We start from the raw sequence: 23,623 nt of genomic DNA, 5'->3' as shown, positions 1-23,623 counted from the left end.
TATGGAAGTACTTCAAACTTTTAAGTAACCAATATGATTTAAAAAATAGACATGTAATGTCATGCGTCACCTCGCAACTTTGCAGAACTTGGTGAACCAGTTTCAGTTATTTTTGTATAAATGTAAAAATCATTATGGAAGTATTTCAAACTTTTAAGTAACCAATATGATTTAAAAAATAGACATGTAATGTCATGCGTCACCTCGCAACTTTGCAGAACTTGGTGAACCAGTTTCAGTTATTTTTGTATAAATGTAAAAATCATTATGGAAGTATTTCAAACTTTTAAGTAACCAATATGATTTAAAAAATAGACATGTAATGCGTCACCTCGCAAGTTTGGAGAACTTGGTGAACCAGTTTCAGTTATTTTTGTATAAATGTAAAAATCATTATGGAAGTATTTCAAATTTTTAAGTAACCAATATGATTTAAAAAATAGACATGTAATGCGTCACCTCGCAACTTTGGAGAACTTGGTGAACCAGTTTCAGTTATTTTTGTATAAATGTAAAAATCATTATGGAAGTATTTCAAACTTTTAAGTAACCAATATGATTTAAAAAATAGACATGTAATGCGTCACCTCGCAACTTTGGAGAACTTGGTGAACCAGTTTCAGTTATTTTTGTATACATGTAAAATCATTATGGAAGTACTTCAAACTTTTAAGTAACCAATATGATTTAAAAAATAGACATGTAATGTCATGCGTCACCTCGCAACTTTGCAGAACTTGGTGAACCAGTTTCAGTTATTTTTGTATAAATGTAAAAATCATTATGGAAGTATTTCAAACTTTTAAGTAACCAATATGATTTAAAAAATAGACATGTAATGCGTCACCTCGCAAGTTTGGAGAACTTGGTGAACCAGTTTCAGTTATTTTTGTATAAATGTAAAAATAATTATAGAAGTATTTCAAACTTTTAAGTAACCAATATGATTTAAAAAATAGACATGTAATGTTATGCGTCACCTCGCAACTTTGGAGAACTTGGTGAACCAGTTTCAGTTATTTTTGTATAAATGTAAAAATCATTATGGAAGTATTTCAAACTTTTAAGTAACCAATAAGATTTAAAAAATAGACATGTAATGCGTCACCTCGCAACTTTGGAGAACTTGGTGAACCAGTTTCAGTTATTTTTGTATAAATGTAAAACCATTATGGAAGTACTTCAAACTTTTAAGTAACCAATATGATTTAAAATATCGACATGTAATGCGTCACCTCGCAACTTTGGAGAACTTGGTGAACCAGTTTCAGTTATTTTTGTATACATGTAAAAATCATTATGGAAGTACTTCAAACTTTTAAGTAACCAATGTGATTTAAAAAATAGACATGTAATGTCATGCGTCACCTCGCAACTTTGGAGAACTTGGTGAACCAGTCTCAGTTATTTTTGTATAAATGTAAAAATCATTATGAAAGTATTTCAAACTTTTAAGTAACCAATATGATTTAAAAAATAGACATGTAATGCGTCACCTCGCAACTTCTGAGAACTTGGTGAACCAGTTTCAGTTATTTTTGTATACATGTAAAATCATTATGGAAGTACTTCAAACTTTTAAGTAACCAATATGATTTAAAAAATAGACATGTAATGCGTCACCTCGCAAGTTTGGAGAACTTGGTGAACCAGTTTCAGTTATTTTTGTATAAATGTAAAAATCATTATAGAAGTATTTCAAACTTTTAAGTAACCAATATGATTTAAAAAATAGACATGTAATGTTATGCGTCACCTCGCAACTTTGGAGAACTTGATGAACCAGTTTCAGTTATTTTTGTATACATGTAAAATCATTATGGAAGTACTTCAAACTTTTAAGTAACCAATATGATTTAAAAAATAGACATGTAATGTCATGCGTCACCTCGCAACTTTGCAGAACTTGGTGAACCAGTTTCAGTTATTTTTGTATAAATGTAAAAATCATTATGGAAGTATTTCAAACTTTTAAGTAACCAATATGATTTAAAAAATAGACATGTAATGCGTCACCTCGCAAGTTTGGAGAACTTGGTGAACCAGTTTCAGTTATTTTTGTATAAATGTAAAAATCATTATAGAAGTATTTCAAACTTTTAAGTAACCAATATGATTTAAAAAATAGACATGTAATGTTATGCGTCACCTCGCAAGTTTGGAGAACTTGGTGAACCAGTCTCAGTTATTTTTGTATAAATGTAAAAATCATTATGAAAGTATTTCAAACTTTTAAGTAACCAATATGATTTAAAAAATAGACATGTAATGCGTCACCTCGCAACTTCTGAGAACTTGGTGAACCAGTTTCAGTTATTTTTGTATACATGTAAAATCATTATGGAAGTACTTCAAACTTTTAAGTAACCAATATGATTTAAAAAATAGACATGTAATGCGTCACCTCGCAACTTCTGAGAACTTGGTGAACCAGTTTCAGTTATTTTTGTATACATGTAAAATCATTATGGAAGTACTTCAAACTTTTAAGTAACCAATATGATTTAAAAAATAGACATGCAATGCGTCACCTCGCAAGTTTGGAGAACTTGGTGAACCAGTTTCAGTTATTTTTGTATAAATGTAAAAATCATTATGGAAGTATTTCAAACTTTTAAGTAACCAATATGATTTAAAAAATAGACATGTAATGCGTCACCTCGCAAGTTTGGAGAACTTGGTGAACCAGTTTCAGTTATTTTTGTATAAATGTAAAAATCATTATAGAAGTATTTCAAACTTTTAAGTAACCAATATGATTTAAAAAATAGACATGTAATGTTATGCGTCACCTCGCAACTTTGGAGAACTTGGTGAACCAGTTTCAGTTATTTTTGTATAAATGTAAAAATCATTATGGAAGTATTTCAAACTTTTAAGTAACCAATATGATTTTAAAAAATAGACATGTAATGTGTCACCTCGCAAGTTTGGAGAACTTGGTGAACCAGTCTCAGTTATTTTTGTATAAATGTAAAAATCATTATGAAAGTATTTCAAACTTTTAAGTAACCAATATGATTTAAAAAATAGACATGTAATGCGTCACCTCGCAACTTCTGAGAACTTGGTGAACCAGTTTCAGTTATTTTTGTATACATGTAAAATCATTATGGAAGTACTTCAAACTTTTAAGTAACCAATATGATTTAAAAAATAGACATGTAATGCGTCACCTCGCAACTTCTGAGAACTTGGTGAACCAGTTTCAGTTATTTTTGTATACATGTAAAATCATTATGGAAGTACTTCAAACTTTTAAGTAACCAATATGATTTAAAAAATAGACATGTAATGCGTCACCTCGCAAGTTTGGAGAACTTGGTGAACCAGTTTCAGTTATTTTTGTATAAATGTAAAAATCATTATGGAAGTATTTCAAACTTTTAAGTAACCAATACGTACTTGGAATTCGTCGCTTCGCATATTAACTATTAATTTTGTAAAAGATGCAGAATCTACCCTTGGATTTTCGGATATTTTTTTGAGCCCCGCAAAACCCACCAACTTAAACCACCCACCCCCCCTACATGCTTTTTAATACTAAAAAAACAAATACAAAGAGAATTAGTAAAATAAAAATTATTACATTTTATAATGTTGATGGGATGGTGACCAGAACGGAGGTGTCTGTAATGGTGTTCGCCATGTGGTAACCGGAATGATATTTGTTGAACAGCCGTGATTGCCAGAAGAAACTGCAAGAAATATAAAAAGGAATAAATATTAAAACGCGAACGAATTCCCAACTTCCCTTTAGCTAAACATAATTCGGTCTCATTCAGAAATCTATAAAAAAGAAGTCCAGAAGGTATCCCAAACAAAACTCCTGAAGAAACTCCTAAAGAAATGGCGGTAGGAACTTGGGGCGCGGGTACGAATTTTTGAAATAATGTCTTGAGGAATTCCTGAAGTAACTCCTGGAAAAATCCTTGAAAAGAAAACTCGGCGGTTTGAAACAAAATTCTAATCGAGTGAAAACCGAGAGGGAATGAACTAATATCAAACATCTGTTGGATACTCATGCAAATTCGATTGAGTCAAACAAGATGTTTCAGCATTATTGTTTTTTTTTTTGACAAATATTTGACCCTGTGTACTGGGATTTTAAGTGGCATTTGGATTGGTGGTACTGAACTGTAACTCGTTGATTGAGAAAGTTCTTTATTGGACAATCGCTTTCCGCACCATTTCATGCGGTACAAGTGTGATGTGCATATGTTTGAACTTGTGTTTAAAATGCACTTCGAACATGTAACTGCAGTACTCAGCGACTTCGGTGTTCGTTTGGGAAGGCTGTTCTGAATGAACTCCTGAAGAAATTTACAACAAATCAACAACTAAAGGCATTCTTTCTTGAATGAAGTCCAGCAGGTATCCCTGAAAGAACTTAATAAAAAAGGAATGACCGACAAACAGACGTAGCTTTTCGATCATTTTGCGATTCAAATCATAGTTATGGAAATATGTTCGCGCAATGCTAAGGGGATCGAGTTTGCCAAACGATGGACTAGGTGGTGGTTGTGAGCAAACGTCAAACTGGAACGAAAATGTTGCAAGCACCACGAATGTGCAGTTGGCCAACTATCTATTTTTAAAATATTCATATCCATCCGTGTTCGATGAGAATTCAAATTTGGCTGGAGAAATTCCTGTAGGAACTCCTAGAGGAAATCTTGAAGGCACTCCAGGAGGAATACCTGAGGGAACTCCTGGAGAAATTCCTAAAGCAATTCCTTGGAAAATCCTTGAAATATCCACTGGAAGAATTCCTCAAGATTTTCCTTAAGAAATCCTGAAAAATTCCTTGAAGGAAATCCTGTAGGAATTTCAAAAATAAATCGTGGAAGAACATATGGGGGCTTCCCTAAAGGTACTCCTAAAGGTATCCTTGCGGAAAGTCCAGCAGGTATCCCTATAAGAACTTCTGAAGGAATGCTAATGGAATTCATGAAGAACCCCCACAGAAATCCTTGCAGGAACTCCTGGAGAAATTTCTGATGGAAATTCTGGAGGAATCCCTGAAGAAAATCCTGGAGGAATCCCTGAAAAAATATTGAAGGTCACCTTTAAGAAAATACTGAAGGTGTTATTAAAAAAAACTCCTGAAGGGATTCTGAAGCAACTCCCGTTAGGAACTCACTAAAATATCTTTGAAGTATTTTTTGAATCTTCAATCCCGGAAGAATCTTCTGGACGAATTCCTGAAAGAATTCATGGAATAATCCCATAAGTAACTCCTGAAGATATCTCTGAAGAAAGTCTTGAATGTATCACTGAAAAATATCCTGGAAGAATTCTGAAGGATTCTCAGAAAAAAACTCCTGGTGAAATACCTATATCAACTCCTGGAGGAATTCCCAAAGGAACTTTTAGAGAAATCCCTGAATGAATCCATAAGAAAACCTTTACAGTATTTCTGGAGGAATCCCTTAAGAAACGCCTTAGGAAATTTCTTTAAAAACTTTGAAGGAATCCCTTAAGAAACTCTTGGAAGAATCCCTAAAGGAACTCCCTCATGTGTTCTTGAAGGAAATCCAACAGGTATCTCTGAAACTATTCCTGACGGAACTGCTGGAAGAAATCTTTTTAAGAACTCCCTCGAAAACTCCTGAAAAAAAAACTCCTGGAGGAATGCTCCAGGAGCAATTCCTGTAGGAACCTCCGGATGAATTCTTGAAGGAATCCCTGCAAGAACTTCTTGAGAAATCCCTGACGAAACTGAAGGAATCTATCGAGGCTTTCCTTAAGAAATCTCTGCAGGAACTCCTGGGCGAATCTCTTAAAGAACTCCTGGAAGGCCCTGAAGAAAGTTCTGAAGGTATCACTGAAAGAACTTCTGAAGAAGCTTCTGAAGGAATTCTAAAGAAATCCTTATAGGAACTCCTGATAAATCCTGAATGAACTGCTAAAGAAATCTCTGAAGGAACTCCTAAGAAAATCCTTTGAGTATTTCCTGAAGGCATCCCAGAAAGGACACCATACAATTACTTAAGGAAATCTGGAGGAAACCCTGAAGTAAGTATTGGAAGGAAATCTCAAAGGTATCCTTGAAGGAAATCCAGCAGATATTCCTGAAAGAACTCCTGAAGAAACTTCTAAAGAAATGCTGAAGGAATTTCTGAAGGAACTCCTGGAGAATTTCCTGTAGGAACTCCTACAGATATCCCCGAAAGAACTCCTAGAGGTTTCTCTGAAAAAACTCTGACAGGTATCCTTGAAAGAGACCCTGCATGTATTCGTGAAACAACTCCTGGAGGAATGTTGAAGGAATCTCTGTAGAAATTCCGGAGAGATCCATGAAAGAACTACTGGAGGAATCCCTAAAAATCTGAAGGAATCTGTGAAGGAGCTCCTGGAGAGATTCCTGTAGGAATTCTTTAGGGGCTGTCCATTAATTACGTAAGGCTTTATGGGGGAATGGGGGGGGTATGAGAAATCTTACGCGCCATACAAAAATTTTTGGGTTGTCATACAAAAAATCTTACAAGGGGGGGAGGGGGTGTCGAAAAATCGTAAAAATTCCCTTACGTAATTAATGGACAGCCCCTTAAGGAATTTCTGAAGGAACTTTTTGAGAAATCCTTGGATTGTTCCCTGGATGGATGCCTGATGAAATACTTTAGGAAATCTGTGAAGGAACTCTGGAGAAATTCTTCAAGAACTCTTGGAAGAATCTCTGAAGGAACTCCCAAAGAAATCCTTTAAGGAAGTCCTGCGGGTATTCCTTAAAGAACTTATAAAGAAATCAAACGTTCCTCAAGGAGGATGAACTCCTGCGGAAAAATCCCTGTAGAATTTTTTTGAATACCTGAAAAAACTCCTGAAAGAACTGCTGAAAAAAACTCTTGAATCTGGAAAAAATCCTGTAAGAACTTCTGGAGGAATTTCGGAAAGAACTTCTGGGAGGAATTTCTGTAGGAACTCCTGGGAGAATTCTTGAAGAAACCCCTGGAAAAATCCCTGAAGTAAGTTCTCGGAAAATCCTTTGAGTATTTCCTGGAGCAATCCCTGAAGTATCTACTGGAAGCATCCTAGAAAGAACTCATGGAAAGCCCCGACTCCCAAAGGTATCATTGAAGGAAATCCAGCATGTATCCTTGAAAGAACTACTGAAGAACTACTGAAGAAATGTTGAAGGAATCTTTGAAGGAACTCCTGAAAAAAATCCCTGTAGGAACTCCTTGTAGAAGTCCTGACAGGGATTGCATGCTCCTCAGTATGTGTGTGTTTCTGGAGTTTCTGGAAAAAATCCTGGAAGAATTCTTGAAGGAACTCACGGAGAAATCCCTGAGAGAACTTTAAAAAAAAAATCCTTTGAGTATTTCATGGAGGAAGCCCTGAAGGAACACCTTGAAAATCTCTTAATGAACTTTGGAGGAATCCTGGAGGAAACTTCTTGACGAATCGCTGGAGAGTGGAGGAACAGGTATCAAATCGTTTTATGCGTTTTCGGTTTGGGTGCTAGTTATGGACCCTCTAAGCAACCGAAGTTCACTTCTACGCTGCCGTAATTCTGCAAAGTGACGTAAGCGCCATTTAAAATGTCGATATTTTTTGGTATATTATATATAATATCTGGTGTAAAAATAACACTGTGGTATGCCTGCTGTATTAGAATGCAAGATCTAGTCGTAATCTATCATCTATGGAAAGAAACTTAGAGGATGAGCAAGAGTTTCATGCATAATAACCAAAAAATGGGCCAAAACTATCAATGTCGCTTACGTCACTTTGCAGAATTACGGCAGTACGGCCTTTTAGCAATGTTACCTTAATGGATTGTCTCAAAGTTTCATATCTTCTCTTTATGTTAAGAACGTAAAATTACAAAATCAATAAATTATTCCAGTAAAATACGTATTTGAAAATATGCATCGACGTTGTCCCCCATTATAGGATTGTTCACAAAAATATTTAATATCTTGGACCTGTAGTAGACCCCCAAGACAAAATAGCAAACTTTTGTGGCCACTGGGAAATTCGTTTGTCAAGAGCTGTTGTGTAGCAATGTAAATTGATGTTCCCCCGGTGAAAGTTGCTTGGAATCAGTTGTGAACAATTGAGCATTTATGTTTTGGTTATCCTGTCGGAAGTCCGCTATAGGCAAAGGGTCCATTACTAGCACTAAACATCATCATAGCTGATTAGTGTACTCAAAAGTTTTTCACCCATGCGCGTAGCTTGGTCCTCTCTACTCCAATGTCGTGTGCGCCTGGCATGCACTACGCCAGCGAACACAATTTTAGAGAAGGAAGGAGCGGCTACATAGGAGCCCGACATTGAAGCTGGGGTCAGCTACGCACATGCTAGCACCCGCCCTTCTCTCTTACCTTATCACTACCTTAGTTCTGTTGTTGGTTTCTCGCGTTCTGTTCCGGCTCCAGCTAGCCCAATCCTTGTACAATCCAATCGACGCTGCTACAAATCGACTTCTCGCCCGTCTTGACCTAAACACCACACACGGGAAGCGCATCCATCGGCAGGGGGTGTACTAACTGTAGATCGAATAAGTTGCAGAGAGGGTGTTTTTGGACACCGTGTGGGTGGTTTCGATAAACGGACCCAGGAACACTTCCGGCTCGACCAGACGTTAGCATTGATATTGCTGACTTTTTGGTAACTCTTCAGAAGACCGACCTTTTCGTATTTCTACAAAAAAAAAACAGTGTATCATCCAAAATTCCTATAGAAATCGCTTTGGATTTTCCAAGAATCCACCCAAACTAAGCCAATGTGAATACATACTAACCTGAGATTGCAGCTCTAGCGAGAACGTCGTCCACGCCACCAAGCATCGCCACCGTCAGGGCGAACATTTTCCTGCATCCAACGATGATTACGTGGCCTGGTGGAGACATGCTGTTTCGGAACACACCGTTTAACACTTTTCACACTCCTGAAATGCAGATAATTTAATAAATTTATGATGATTATTGCTTAAAAAGATTTTTTTCACCTTTCCGTTTGCTGCCGATCCATGTTTGTTTTGGAAGATACTTTGTTTTGTTTCCATTTGACAGATTGATAACCATGAATCCATGTATATTCTTGATGTCCATGTATAGGCAAAAGACGATCAATCAGATTCGAGGCAGAAGTTTTCAATCGAAAAAATGTATGGGCATTTGAACATTTTTTCATTTTTTTCAAATATTTCGACATTTTGGCAAAAAATATTTGGTAACGCAGTTAGCTATTATTATTAGCTACCACCTGTACCAAATATTTTTTCTGATAAAACGTTTATTAAGTCAAAATTCCATTTTTTGCAACTTTCTTCATACATTTTAAAAGTGAAAAACTCCTGCTCACTAGCGCCATCTGTTGCAATTTCCGCCAAAGCGGGTAATCCATTGGTTGATGGATTCGACCGTGTGATTCAAACGCTCGACCAGATTATCCAGCCAGCGGATTATAAGGATCTGTTGCTGGTGGAACTTCTAAGTTCTCGTCTCGATCCTACCACACGACGCGGGTGGGAAGAACATTCGTCTACGAAGCAGCAGGACACTGTGAAGGATCTGTTGGAATTTCTGCAGCGGAGAATACAAATTCTCGAAGCTCTACCAGCGAAGGTAGAAACGAAGATCGACCATTCCCTACTACCGAAACGGAAACCGTTCTCAGCGAAGGTCAGCAACAACGCCGTACAGTCGAACAACGCTAAGTGTCCGTCGTGTTCGGAGATTCATGGACTCCACATTTGTCCAGCCTTTCTGAAGATGTCGTTGTCCAGTCGAGAGTCCCTACTGCGGGCTCAATCGCTCTGCCGCAATTGCCTCAAACGTGGTCATCTTGCTCGAGAGTGTGCATCGAAGTTCTCTTGTCGGTATTGTAAGGCACGACACCACTCCTTGCTGTGCTTCAAGGCAGGAGACGCCAACGGTAGCCAAGGATCATCAGGGAAGGCGAATCTAGGAGATAGCGCTAAGCAGGACGGTACAGGTGCGATTTCGAAGGCAGCGAATGCCTCAGCGGTTGAATCTACTTCTTCCAACGCGGCACAGTGCGTCTCATCTCAGGTTCTCCTAGCTACAGCAGTCGTAGTGATCGAAGACGACCAAGGTTCTCGCTATCCAGCACGAGCGCTACTGGATTCAGGGTCGGAATGCAACTTCATCACCGAGAATCTCTACCAGACGATGAAGGTAGCGGTTAAAAGGACGGTCATTTCGATTATGGGCATCGGTCAATCAAGCACTAAGGCATCTCGCAAGATCGAGGCGGTCGTCAAATCTCGAAACTCTTCGTACGCTCGATCGATGGAATTTCTCGTTCTACCGAAGGTCACAGCTTGCCTACCAACCTCTACAGTTCAGGCAAATGGATGGAATATACCGGTAGACATCGAATTAGCAGATCCGGAGTTTTTCCGGTCAAGAAAGGTCGACTTGGTGTTAGGGATCCAAGCTTTCTTCAGCTTCTTTCCAACCGGAAGGGAAATCCAACTTGGAAAAGGTTTACCTGTGCTGACCGAGTCTGTATTTGGGTGGATAGTGACAGGCGTCACTACAGCAAGTCAGGGTACCAAGTACACTTGCAATATGGCAGTCTCGGACGATCTGGAGGAACTAATGGCACGGTTTTGGTCCTGCGAGGAAGTGGGAGCCGTCAGCAAATTCTCTCCAGAGGAAGCGCACTGCGAGGAGAACTACGAACGGACAGTCAAGCGGGAATCGGACGGACGGTACACGGTCACCCTCCCCAAAAACCCCGAAGTTTTGGCGGAAATCGGGGAATCGAAGGATATTGCTCTGAGACGGCTGCGAGCGGTAGAACGAAGGTTGTCCAAGGATGAGCGGCTTCAGAAGCAGTACAGCGACTTCATGACTGAATATCTAGAGCTCGGTCACATGCGAATGGTGAATGACTGCGAGGAGAATAGAGTCAAGCGTTGTTTTCTACCCCACCACCCGGTGATCAAGGAGTCTAGCACAACGACCAAGGTGAGAGTGGTCTTCGACGCTTCGTGTAAAACGTCTACGGGTGTATCACTCAATGATGCACTGTATGCTGGACCAGTCGTTCAGCAGGATCTCAGGTCGATCGTTCTCCGTAGTCGGATTCGTCAGGTGATGGTGGTAGCTGATGTGGAAAAAATGTTTCGGCAGATCTGGACGAATTTGGAAGACACTCCTCTACAATGCGTTTTGTGGACGTCACCAGATGGGAAGGTATCCACATACGAACTTCTAACTGTGACGTACGGCACCAAATCTGCCCCATATCTCGCTACTCGGACCTTGAAACAGCTGGCGTCCGATGAGCGGGACAGGTTTCCTCTAGCAGCACCAACCATCGAAGAGGACGTGTATATGGACGACGTTATCTCTGGAGCAGACGACGTCGAATCGGCGATCGAATTGAGAAGGCAAGTCGACGCAATGATGATCAGCGGTGGATTCAAACTGCGAAAGTGGGCTTCCAACCGCCCGGAAGTACTACAAGGCATTCCAAGGGAAAATCTGGCGTTACCTGATTCGGACGGCATTGATTGGGACCAGGATGCAGAGGTGAAAGCATTGGGCTTAACATGGCTTCCCAACGTAGATCAATTCCGTTTCAAGTTCGAAATTTCTCCAATCACCGAGCATCAGATCCTCACGAAACGACAGGTGCTGTGTTTTATAGCGAGACTTTTCGACCCACTAGGCCTGCTTGGAGCGACCATCACTTCTGCGAAGATCTTCATGCAGCGGCTTTGGTGTCTAAAGAACGAACAAGGTCAGAATCTTCAATGGGACGACCCACTACCCGAAATGGTGGGTGAGGAATGGCGAACATTCCACCAGCAACTTCCTTCGCTGAACAAAATTCGGATTCCACGATGCGTCATCGGTTCAGATTCAGTATCCGTAGAATATCACTGTTTCTCAGATGCCTCAACAGTCGCTTACGGTGCGACAATCTACGTTCGGAGCCAAAGAGACGATGGCGCGGTTTCGGTTCACCTTTTGACCTCGAAATCAAAGGTGGCACCCCTCAAGGTGCAGTCTCTACCTCGGTTGGAGCTCTGCGGCGCACTTTTGGCAGCTCAACTTTGGGAAAAGGTAGCAGAATCGCTGAAAACAGATGGCCGAGTTCAATTTTGGACGGATTCGACATGCGTACTGCATTGGATAAGGTCACCACCGGGAACATGGACAACTTTCGTCGCGAATAGAGTTGCGAAAATTCAAGGTTTGACGGAAGCAGGTCAATGGAGACACGTTCCTGGAATTACAAACCCTGCTGATCTGATCTCGCGTGGAATCTCGCCGAACAACATCATTGGGAACGATTTGTGGTGGTATGGGCCTACCTGGCTGCTGGATACTCCTGAAAATTGGCCCAAACCCGTGGAGAACACCCCAGAAGAAGAGTTGGAGAAACGACACAATGTGATGGCTTGCGCTTCGTCGAAAGAAATTGGGTTCATTTCGGATCTTTTATCAAGGTTTTCATCGTTTACGAGGTTAATACGGATGACCGCATACTGGTTGCGCTTCCTGAACAACTTACGGTGCTCAGCGGATGTGAAACGGACAGGATTTCTATCTAGTTTTGAACTACAAGCTGCGGAGCAGGTGATCATTCGGAAGGTTCAGGAGGAGTCGTTCCCAGAGGAGATCAGCAAGTTGTCGGTTGGCACACCTGTGGCACGAAATTCCCCTCTGCGATGGTTCAATCCTCGAATGGACGAAAGAGGCATCTTACGGGTCGGTGGTAGATTAACTCATTCTGCAGAGCCGCCGCAAACGAAACATCCGATTGTCTTACCGGCGAGACACGCTTTAACTGAGTTGATTCTTCGCCATTTCCATCAAATGTACCTGCACGCCGGGCCCCAATTACTACTAGGTACAGTTCGGCAACGGTACTGGCCACTAGGAGGCAGAAACTTGGCAAAAAAGGTCGTTCATCAGTGTCAACGATGCTTCCGTGCAAAACCGTCCGTAATTCAGCAGCAGATGGGAGAACTGCCGGCTGCCAGAGTCACAGTTTCACGTCCGTTCTCAAAAACTGGCGTAGATTACTTTGGTCCTGTGTATCTGCGAGCTGGTCGAGGACGAAAACCGACCAAGGCGTATGTCGCAATCTTCGTGTGTATGGCCACGAAGGCCGTGCATATGGAATTGGTGTCAGACCTGTCTACGGAGCGGTTTCTACAGGCTTTGCGACGTTTTTTTGCACGCCGGGGGCGCTGCACCGATGTCTACTCAGATAATGGGACGAATTTTGTGGGAGCGAGGAACCAAATGCAGGAGCTATTCCAGTTGCTGAAAAACAAGGCACATCGTGAGATCATTTCAAGCCAATGCGCGAACGAGGGTATATACTGGCACTTCAACCCTCCAAGTGCCCCACATTTTGGAGGTTTATGGGAAGCAGCGGTTCGCTCAGCGAAATTTCACTTGCTAAGAGTCCTCGGAGGAAACCCTGTGTCCCAGGAAGACTTCATCACTTTGTTGACGCAGATAGAAGGGTGCTTGAACTCGAGACCATTGACTGCCCTATCAGACGATCCTTTGGATTTGGAGCCGTTAACACCGGCACATTTTCTGATTGGAGGATCGCTATTAGCACTCCCTGATCCTGACCTTGGTAATGTCCAGCTCAATCGGTTGACGCAGTTCCAGTTAATTCAAAGGCAGCTACAGGATTTCTGGAAACGTTGGCGTCGCGAGTATTTATCCCAGCTTCAGGCTCGATCAAAACATTGGCAGCCAGCCGTTGACATTCAGGTAGGAAGTTTGGTTGTTGTAGTAGAACCGAATCAACCACCTACACAATGGAAGATGGGCCGGATTCAAGAACTGCACCCTGGCGAAGATGGAGTTACTCGAGTTGTTACAGTGCGGACAGCAACTGGTAGTTTGAAACGACCGGTAGTAAAATTATGTTTGTTGCCGATGAGGGCCCAGGAAGATGAGGTCTGATTGCGTAGATTCCATCCAGTGCATCGAGAGGAGTGTTTTTCTTTATATTTCAGAAGTTTCCCGGTAACTTCAGGGTGGGTGAGGATGTCTACGAGCTCACCAATTATTGTACGGACGCAGCCAACAGTTGTAATACTCGCCGCGTTTAGGAACTCCGTTGGAATCTGAGCTACTGTGGCAATGTGTGTGGTGAACCGATTCGTGAACTCGGACTCTCGGACTATCTACCACCACTACGGTCATCACTGGTCATCGGGAGAAAACTAGCACGGCGATCGAGAGCGGTCAGTGCATATCAGTCCGTCGTCGCGAGCAATACAAGGGGCTAACCCTTGCTGTTTTCATGTTAGTTTTTAAGCAATAAATGTTCGTAGTGTAGTAAAATAAATAGTATGTTGTTTTGTGAATAAAGAAGGTGTTTTGTGTGAAACGGTGGTGTTATTACTGCATGCGAGGAGGAAGGTCTACAGATGACTTGGACCTGAGGATACGGACCAGTATAAGATTCACCGAAGCTGGATGACTGGTTTGGACTGGCAAGGAAGGAAAAGGTACGTTCTTGGGCAAGGTCGTGTGGAGGTCGAACACTACTGCGGTCGGATGCTCTCCGACACCCTGAACAGGTTTTAGTCGAATCCCCAGACGGGATTCAGGTGAATCTCAGGAAGGGATTCAGTCGAATTCCTACACGAGACTCAGTCGATTCTCCAGACAGGAATCAGTCGAATCTCCGGACGAATTCAGTCGAATCTTCAGACGGGATTCAGTCGAATCGTTGGACGGGATTCAGTCAAATCTTCGGACGGAATTCAGCCAAGCCCCCGGACGGGAATCAGTCGAATCCCCGGACATAATCAGTCCGGGCGGAATTTAGTCAAATCCCCAGACAGCATTCAGTAGAATTCAGTGGAAATTCAGTCAAGTGGACGGGATTCAGTCGAATTCTCGGAAGGGATTTAGTCGAATCCCCGGACGGAGTTCAGAAGTGATTCAATCATATGTCCAGTCGATTGGGATCAATTTCAACAATCCATAACAATAACTGAAACTCTTGCCCAATACAACAGCTGACCTTTCGACAGAGCCATAACACACTCCGTACCCAAAACGAGTGCACGATTTATTCCCGGAAAAAGCAATTTCGCCTCGGGGCATAAACAAATTCACTCTCGTCAAAACATCCGCTTCCATGGCTTCTGCTAGGTACGTTTACGATTACAGTCATTGTAGAATTCGTGTCGTGTAAACGTAAACCCAGAACACATCTCTCTCGTCGGTCTAGCTGAATTACGCATCAACCGAACCAAACGAACACAACACACAGCTGACGGACGACAGTCAGAGCTGGCTGGCTGATGCTGAAGCCATCAAGTGACTTTGTTGCGCGCAGTGCGGAACAGCTGATTTTAGTTTTAGACCGTTCCTCCCCTATATAGCTAGCTACGCGGTCAGGTAGTCATCGATTCCGGGATAGTCCAATAGGATCGCCAACGAAACGGGGCATTTAATGCCACGCCGAACCTTGCCTTCACACAAGGCCAAAAAACAAAATGAAAACTAAACATACAAAAACATTCTGGTTAGAGGCCCTGCGCGTCGCTGCCCTGCCCCTGCCACCACCACCAGGTTCAAATCATCACAATGTCAATGTTGTTGACGACGAATGACGAAGGTGGTGGTGGATAAACGCGGACGAAGGAAAGCGAGAACCAAACCAAGAACGATGAAGTGTGCGAGTGTGTACAGCGAAAGCGAAAATGAGGAGAATGAAGAACGCTTTGCACGCTGCTGTGCTGTAGTACCAACCTACCTACCTACGGTGTTGTGTAGGTAGGCCGTAGGGTTCGGGGTTCATACGACGAAAACAAAATCCAGCTGTTCCTACTGGAATGGAATTAACGCGGGAGATCGGTTGGTTGGTTGGTTTGGTCGGTCGAGTCGAATTTGATAATATTTTTATAGCCGGATTGAAAAGAGAAACTCTTACTGGAAGGGGTGCCAGCTTTGCGGAAGTTGAGAAACTGGAGGATTTGAAGATAAGCTAATCGTCGCGTATCTAGCACTCTTAGTTAGAATTTCGGAACTATTCAATTGTTCTACGAACAACGCAACGTCGTATTTAGGGTTTCCAAGCATCATCCCAGTGCTTTAACATCTACGGCTTGTTTTCCGAAAAAATAAATATCTCTTACTCTGAATTGACGAGATGGCTTCTTTGTTTATGGGAGCTAGCGTTGCCAGATGTAATAACTTGCTTTCTTTGTGATTTAAGACATTTCCGGAGTAATTCGCGAATAGGGCGTAACTGACAAAGCAATAACATTGCGAAAACAACAACCGAATTTTGCTGATACAATTTCAATTCCTATTAAGGAATAATTCAGAATAATTCAACATGAACAAGATTAAATGACACAATTCTGACACATTTTCTTGATTTTCTAATAAAACAGTACAAATTTGTTAATTTTTGCTCTAAAAATTGCATTTATTTTATTACGCCAGAATTGATGCCCGATAATGCTAAATACGCCCAATACTATAAGCCTTGAATCGGTATCAATTTCATAATCGCCTTTTACTATTCGCCTTGTTTATGATTTTGACAGGATTTCGCCGTTTGCTTTCGCCGTGTTTATGTTTTGATTTCAGTTTCGTCTTTCACTATCGCCGTGTTTACGTTGTGATTTCAGTTTCGCCTTCTACTTTCGTAAACAAAAACACCAGGAGTGGAAGGCGTAATTCTTGTTTTGTTTCGTGCGACACAGAATGGGATTACGCCTTCCACTCAACCCGTGATTTTCAATAGTTAGAAAAGTGATTTCAAGGAAAGTTCGTGAGTATTTAGTAGGAAAATCTAGCATCTTTTCAATCTTATAATCACCTAAATTGTGTACATTTTGTCAGTTACGACCTTTTCGCGAATTTCTCCGGATTTTAAAGGCACTTAAAATTTTGAACGCATTTCAAACATGCATGCCAATAAGTTCAACCTTGAGCTATGAATAACTTGTTCATCTCTAAATTGTACTACGTAAAGAATATACCTATGAGGAAAACTATTAATGCATTAACTATCAAACTCCATTTTTGATAAAAGATTGGGCAAAATCAAGAAAACTTTTTTCCCAAGCCGAAGCATTAAAAAAAACGAAAAAAGATTAAAAAACTCATTTTACCGTTTTTTTTTCTTTTATTTGGGAGACTTCGGCTAGGCAAACGAGTTACGCCCCCGGGAAAATTTTTAAGAGAACTTTTGTTGTTTTTTGTTATTTCCGGAAATAACTACGTTCAGTTCCTTAGAGAAATCCCTCTTCAAGAATTCCTAGGAATTCTCTGTATTATGCATATATTTTTTTTAAAGATTTCGGTAAAATATCTTATAAAATGTTGAAAAAAATCTTTCGGTGAAATTATATCACAAAGAATAAAAGAAGATTTTTAAATATTCATGCTAAGAAATGTCCTCTAAAAAATTCTTTAAATCCTCGAATTCTATCAGTTTTTTTTAGAAATCTGACGAAATTTTCATCAATATTTCGAATATTATGAAAATTTACGATTTCTGCACAAATTAAAAAATAAAAATAAAAAGATTAGGTAAAACCAGGGAAGAGCTCCTAACAGATCTGCTGGAGGAATTCTAGCGAAACTCTAAGAATGTCTCGAACAATGCCTTCGAAGATTCCTTAAATAGTTGTCTGCTTATTCTTTTAATTTATTTAGAAGTTTCCTTCGAGATTGAAATAAAAACTCCTCCAATCATTCAGTTGTTGTGCCAGGAATCGTACTAAGCACAATAATTGTCTGTGACGAAAACAAAATAGCTAAACAAAAACCAGCAAAACACTCAATCATAGCTAAAAGTCTCCTCTTTGATTTGGTTCTAACAGGGGAATGTTTCATTTTTTTTTATATTCTTGAACTAATTATCAAGGAATATCCATTTTTGAATAGTTTTCACCCACATTTGATGTAGGAACTTCTGATAAACCATTACGCTCTTAGCATCAAACTTAAGAGGATACCCTAAGCTTTCATTCGACAAATCCAGTACATGTTTCGTGAAAAGTTGTTCACTAAATTTAAAAAAAAATACTTTCAGAGGATTTTGTCAAAGTTGGATCAAAAAATTTATAAGAAATTCTACTTGTTAAGGATATTTTTAAAGATAACCACCAACAGTTTGCCAAGACCTACTTCAGAAAACTTTTAGGGTTTCTGCACTATAGATTCATGTAGAAACTCTTGCAAAATCTTCCAGAAATAATTTCAAACAGATTTCCAGCAACACTTATAGAAATATCTTTTGTTACCTTAACTGCTCATTAGGCAATACAAAACTATTTTTAGACAGAAATGCGAAAAACAAGTCATCGTAAAAAAAAACACCTCTACTGTCATAATTTCATTTTTAGTTATGTTTGAAACTCCATAGAATAGATTTTGTATGTAGAGAGCTTTTCTTGAAATGATAGATTTCGCCGGGGATTCAGTCAGAAATTCTCATAAATTTCTAAAAGATTTTCAAGAACTATGCAGGCTATTATCAACAGGACTGTCTTGAGATCCTATTTAATCAATATTAACCAATAGCCGTTCCGGCAAACACTCCCACAAGATTTACGTTAGTAGCTCTTCCATAAATTTCGCTTAAAACTTCTCAATCAGGAACTTATCTTAAATTTACAAAAAAGTTCCACTATATTTTTATCATATTTTCTTAGGAGCCTTACCAGAAACTTCCTATTTTTATTTTTCTTTGGAAGTTCCAACTAATAATTTTCTACGAGATTTTAGAGAGAAAATTAAAGCAATCCAGATATAGGTACGCGCTTTAGCGTCAAACTTGTTTAAAGGAGTTTAAACCAATAATTCCTCATCAAGTTATTACGGAATTCATTTATAAAATCTCAGCAAAGTTATTTAGGATTTCTTTTGAGCGTTTTTCTAGAAATTCCAGTGTGGAGTACTGCCGAAACTTTAACGTATTTTTTAAGAGTTCTGTTTAAATATGAGTCAAAAATAATTGTCCGCCAAAGGTTCGTCTAGAAATATCAGTAAAATATTTTTCAAAACTTTTACCAGGAGTTCCTAGAAATGATGGGAGTTTTCAAAGAAATCCCTTGTATCATGTCCTTCTGGAATATCATAGCGAAAGTGTCTAAAATGTCTACAAGATACCACAAACGTTTCACTAGTAAGTTGACAAAAACTTTGGCTTACTAGGCAGGATGAAGTTGCTTGAGTTTTCCATGAGTTTCTTGGGGTGAGATAAGCATTTGTAAAGCAGAAAATCAACCCATGTTTATGTTATTTTCAAAGACTATGGCTTGGGTATTTCTCCAATGGATGTAGACATTTTACCAGGAACTGGGCCAGATTTTATTTAACAACTTCCGCAAAAACTCTATGTTCTTTCAAACACTTCATTACATGGAAGACATTTTAAAATAATGAAAATATCAAGATTCTGTCATGTTATTTGCAGGTATATCTTAGACATTTCCAACAAAAAATTTTTAAAGAAAGGAAGACTTCCAAACACTTCTGAACAGTAGGAACGGTCTCCTTAGATAAAATGACCATAAATACTACTTTTTAGGGACAAGTCCAAGGACAAGTCCCAGGAGCTTCTTGAAAATTAGAAAATCAGAAATAACAAGAATTTCTCTAGACCTTTTGTCAACCATTTTGACACAAAATCCACACGGACACTTAAACCCAATCACATTTTTTTCAGCAAATTTTACGGAAATTATTGGCAAACTCTTTGGATTATTTCATGGAGAATTCATACATAATCTTAGTTAACTACCCCCATACGTACAACAGTCTCATGTGAATAGGAAACCCAGCAAACATGGGACTCTTATGCGAATAAGGACAGTTAAGTTGTTGGAGGAAGTTTGCTCAAAATCATGTGAGATTTCTTGCGGATTCATGATTTTGAGCAAACTTCCTCCAAGAACTTAACTAGGATTCTGTATGAGTTCTGCATGAAATAATTCAAAGAGTTTGCCACCTTGCATAAGATACTGCCATAATTTATCAAAGTAACTCTACTGGAAACCTTCAAGAAAAGTATTTCTTCCCACCAGATTATTCTTTAAGAACTGCACCAGGAAATTATTAAAGAACTGACTAATAAGCTATGATAGAATCCAATCGGAACTCATACCGGATCTCGATCGAAACTTCCAACAAGATTATTTTTCCAAAAATTCTTGTCGGAGTTCTTGAAAGCCCATTTTTTTTAAACGTACCAACAAGTTACGAATGATATTCCGTTAAGATTTGCTAGATGGATACTATCTGACAATCGAATTCTGTTTTTGTTTGAATCATCCAGGAGTTTTAAGAAACTTTGGAAGTATTCTGCCAGATTTTTTCAGAAACTTCCAGAAAAAAATCTATTTTTTGATTAACCGTTTGTAGGAACAATTTTTTTTTTAAACTACGAAAGCAACTCATTGAGGCCTTAATTTTATCTAAAATATCTTTGCAAATTTTATTCCGAAACAGTTCAAAAGTTATGCAAGAAGGAATTAAAAGTATCTTTCTTTGAATTCATCTGAAAGTTCTCCCTAAAATTGCGCATTTTTTTGCGAATGTTTTATCAAGAAATTTTGAAGATTTCTATGAACTTTAAATTGTTTTCCTAAAACGTTACAGAATGTTCACATCAACAATTTTATTTTGTTTATTTATAAAGAATCTTTTATTTGTTTGCATTTAAGATTCTTATTTGACTACTTTTCCACTATATTTCCCTTCTTTTTCTTGGCATAACTAGGACAAACCCTATTTCTCAGCTTAGTGTTGTTAAGCACTTCCATTTTGCATTTGTGTATGATGTGGTAAGCATGAAGATACTTTATAGGCAAGCAAGTTTCTGAACCGATAGCGAATCGAACCCGGTACCCTTAGCTTAGCATGATCCGCTATAGCTTTTCCAAAATAACTGAGAAAATATTGAACCAGAATTACTAATAAATGGTTCACAAGGTGTTTTATATTTATTTTTTTGGACATTTTGCTAAAACTTACTTGAGTGTGTATTTCCAGCAGAAATTCCCTTAAAATTATTACAGAGCTCCATGTGCGAATTCCCCCAATATTCCGGCGAATTTCCTAGAGATTTAATTAGAAAAAAACTTCAAAAGTGTTACCACTACAATTTCTTGAATTTCTTCTATTTCTTAATCCAATAATTTCTTTAAGTTTTTCCTCCGTGAATTTCCCATGAAGTCACAACTAGTACCAGGAAAGTCCACATAGAATTTTATAAGATTTTTTCCAGAATATAACTAATAAAATATTATTGAATTTGCTGAAAATGTTCCACATATAGCTTTGAGAATTATTTTTGGCAGTTTTCGTAAGTTTCTCCAGCCTTTCTCATTATAAATAGTTCAGGCAAAACTGCTATCTGTCGAATTCACTGGCAGCTATATTTTTGTCGGAAATTACATCGGAGTATCTTAAAAAAGTATTGTCAATCATATTCGAAAAAAAAACACCAGGCACCCCTGACAGCGAGCGTCAGGTACCCGGCGGCCCAGAACCGTGCTTTCGATTCGACAAATGATGGTAATCTACACACGGTGAACGCGGCTTCTACTACGCAGCCTGCTGTGTTTAGGACAGAGCAGAGGAAAGCAAGAAGAGAGTGCGGCTGTGTGGGTGCGTCGTTTGCGCGTTTTTAGGGACCGACCGTAGTGAGAGAGGAATTACTGACTGACTGACTGACTGACTACTGACACGAGACTAGGGGGAACAATTACAACACCCAACATATGGTTGTAAACATCTGATTACAATGTCGTGTCAGGAGGTGGGAGGATCAGTGATGGTGATGGTGGTGGTGGTAGATACAAGCGGAAGATGATGTTACGAGACGCTGCTGCTGGCTGCCCTGTTTCCAATGGGATGGATGGACGACTGGATTGTGCAAGTAAAGTCCCAACACGAACTTGCTTTTACAAGTTAGGTCCAGGAGGAAGATAAATTTTAAGGATAACACGGAAGTAAGCTCTTATGTAACAGTAACACATGAACACTCATCCTCTGAATAAAGGCTGGATGAAGTTAACAGTGTCAATACTAAATTTCTCGAAGATACCGAAACGCATAACCTTGAATGGATACTCGACAAGAATTATAGTCATGCCCCACCAGGTGCGGCATAAACATTGCAAAATCCCGCACTCTGGCTCGCTTATCAGTAAAACCATCAACGATAAAAATGTCAAAATCTGTTTCATCTACCAGGCTGGCTGAACCTGGAAAATGTGTTTCTCTTCCAGTCGCAGCAACCCGCGCACATACACACAGCCACACGGCACAACGACACAGACGTGCGGTGTGGAGAAGCTCGGAGCAAAGCAAACCATCATCCTAAAAGCCAGACCACCATTCATGCCTACTACGATCTCGGGCCCTGGTACGAAAGTGAGAGCACGACTCCCGATTTAAAAATCCCCTTTGATGGCGCATTGGTGGGAGCGAGTGAAAGAGAGACGTTACATACTACTCACACACAGCTGCCGAGGACCTAGGATATACGCAACGTACCTACCATTCAAGGGTACGGGGTAAAGCCAAAATGCAATGATGATGATGATGGCCACCCGAAGAACAAGCGAACGAACCATCCGACGGCGAAGAACGGCGAGGACGTGGCCGAGGAAAGGATACACCGACACACACACAGCTACACGTTCGGCAGCGGATGGTATGGTGGTGCGGTGAAATGCACTCATACTCCTGCCTGCGCGCATATGGTCTCGGTCTGGTCAGGCCATGGCCCCATTCCAACAGGAGCGAGCGCGTACATGACGGATGGTAAGACGGGAACACTGGTGTGGTGAGCTGTTACGTAGCCTTTGCTAGCTAGCAGGCTAGCTAGGTAGAGGTACAGCTGCTGGAACATTTCAAGTGCTGAACTTTGCGTAAAACAGCGCCAGCCAGCCACAGCCAGTGCCGCGGATAGATGGATGGATGGATGGTGTGAATGAGGACACGACAAGGTGCGGTGTGACCAGGACACGCCAGTGATGACGATGATGGGTTGCAATTCCACAATGTTCGTTTCGGTACATATAGGTTGAGTTGAGGAGGAAGAGAAGGATCGTACGTGCGGAGAGGTTCAGGAGACGCGAGTAGTGTAGCGCCCGTCCGGAAGGATGAGAATGTGGTGCAGCGAGTAATAGTAGAAAGCTATGGGATGGGTTGGACAGACAGTTTCTGCAACAGCAGCAGTAGCAGCAGCAGAGACAATCAGGAATAGTAAAGGGAAGATAAGGTGGATAACTGCAGCGGTTTGGTTTTTCTAAATCAGAGTTGTATTCTTCCTTTTTCCACGTAGGATCGGTCGATGACTTAACCAAGTGATGAGATCTTTGATATTTTTGTTATTGAACGTTTGAGAGCTAAAGTTTTGTAGAACACTGATATGAAGGATCATTTCCCATGACATTACAACCTAATTACAAAGCTGTCTGGATAACGATAATTTGCATTTAGCAAAGAAATATTCTCAAATACAGAGTAAATGTTACGTCAACGAGTGCGTTCGAAGAAGAATTAGATTTTCTTTTCAACTTGATTAAACACTGACAGATTGTTAGAAGGTTTCGTCCAACTCTGGAACAGGTTCTTTTTTACTAGAAATTGTATCCACTTATTCAATTTCTTGA

At 40.0% G+C, this 23,623-nt stretch overlaps 1 protein-coding gene and 1 long non-coding RNA gene across 2 annotated transcripts; one reads left to right on the top strand and one right to left on the bottom strand.

Moving 5' to 3' along the window:
* Positions 1-3,528: 3,528 nt before the first annotated feature.
* LOC109404779 (uncharacterized) lies at positions 3,529-9,311 on the bottom strand. The gene is made up of 3 exons (XR_009997597.1): positions 8,753-9,311; positions 8,334-8,652; positions 3,529-3,698 (listed from the first exon to the last, which is right to left on the bottom strand). It is a non-coding gene; the product is annotated as an uncharacterized LOC109404779 (long non-coding RNA).
* Positions 9,312-9,725: 414 nt separating this feature from the next.
* On the top strand, positions 9,726-22,795 carry LOC134286307 (uncharacterized). The gene is made up of 3 exons (XM_062847910.1): positions 9,726-13,281; positions 22,197-22,376; positions 22,512-22,795. Exons 1-3 carry the CDS (start codon positions 9,726-9,728, stop codon positions 22,793-22,795), a joined length of 4,020 nt encoding a protein of 1,339 aa, XP_062703894.1.
* Positions 22,796-23,623: the final 828 nt, after the last annotated feature.

Source organism: Aedes albopictus, chromosome 2 (genome assembly GCF_035046485.1).
Source record: "Aedes albopictus strain Foshan chromosome 2, AalbF5, whole genome shotgun sequence".
In the NCBI taxonomy this organism is placed as follows: Eukaryota; Metazoa; Arthropoda; class Insecta; order Diptera; family Culicidae; genus Aedes; species Aedes albopictus.
Note: the sequence above shows the minus strand (reverse complement) of the source record. Positions and strands in the feature narration are given on the sequence as shown.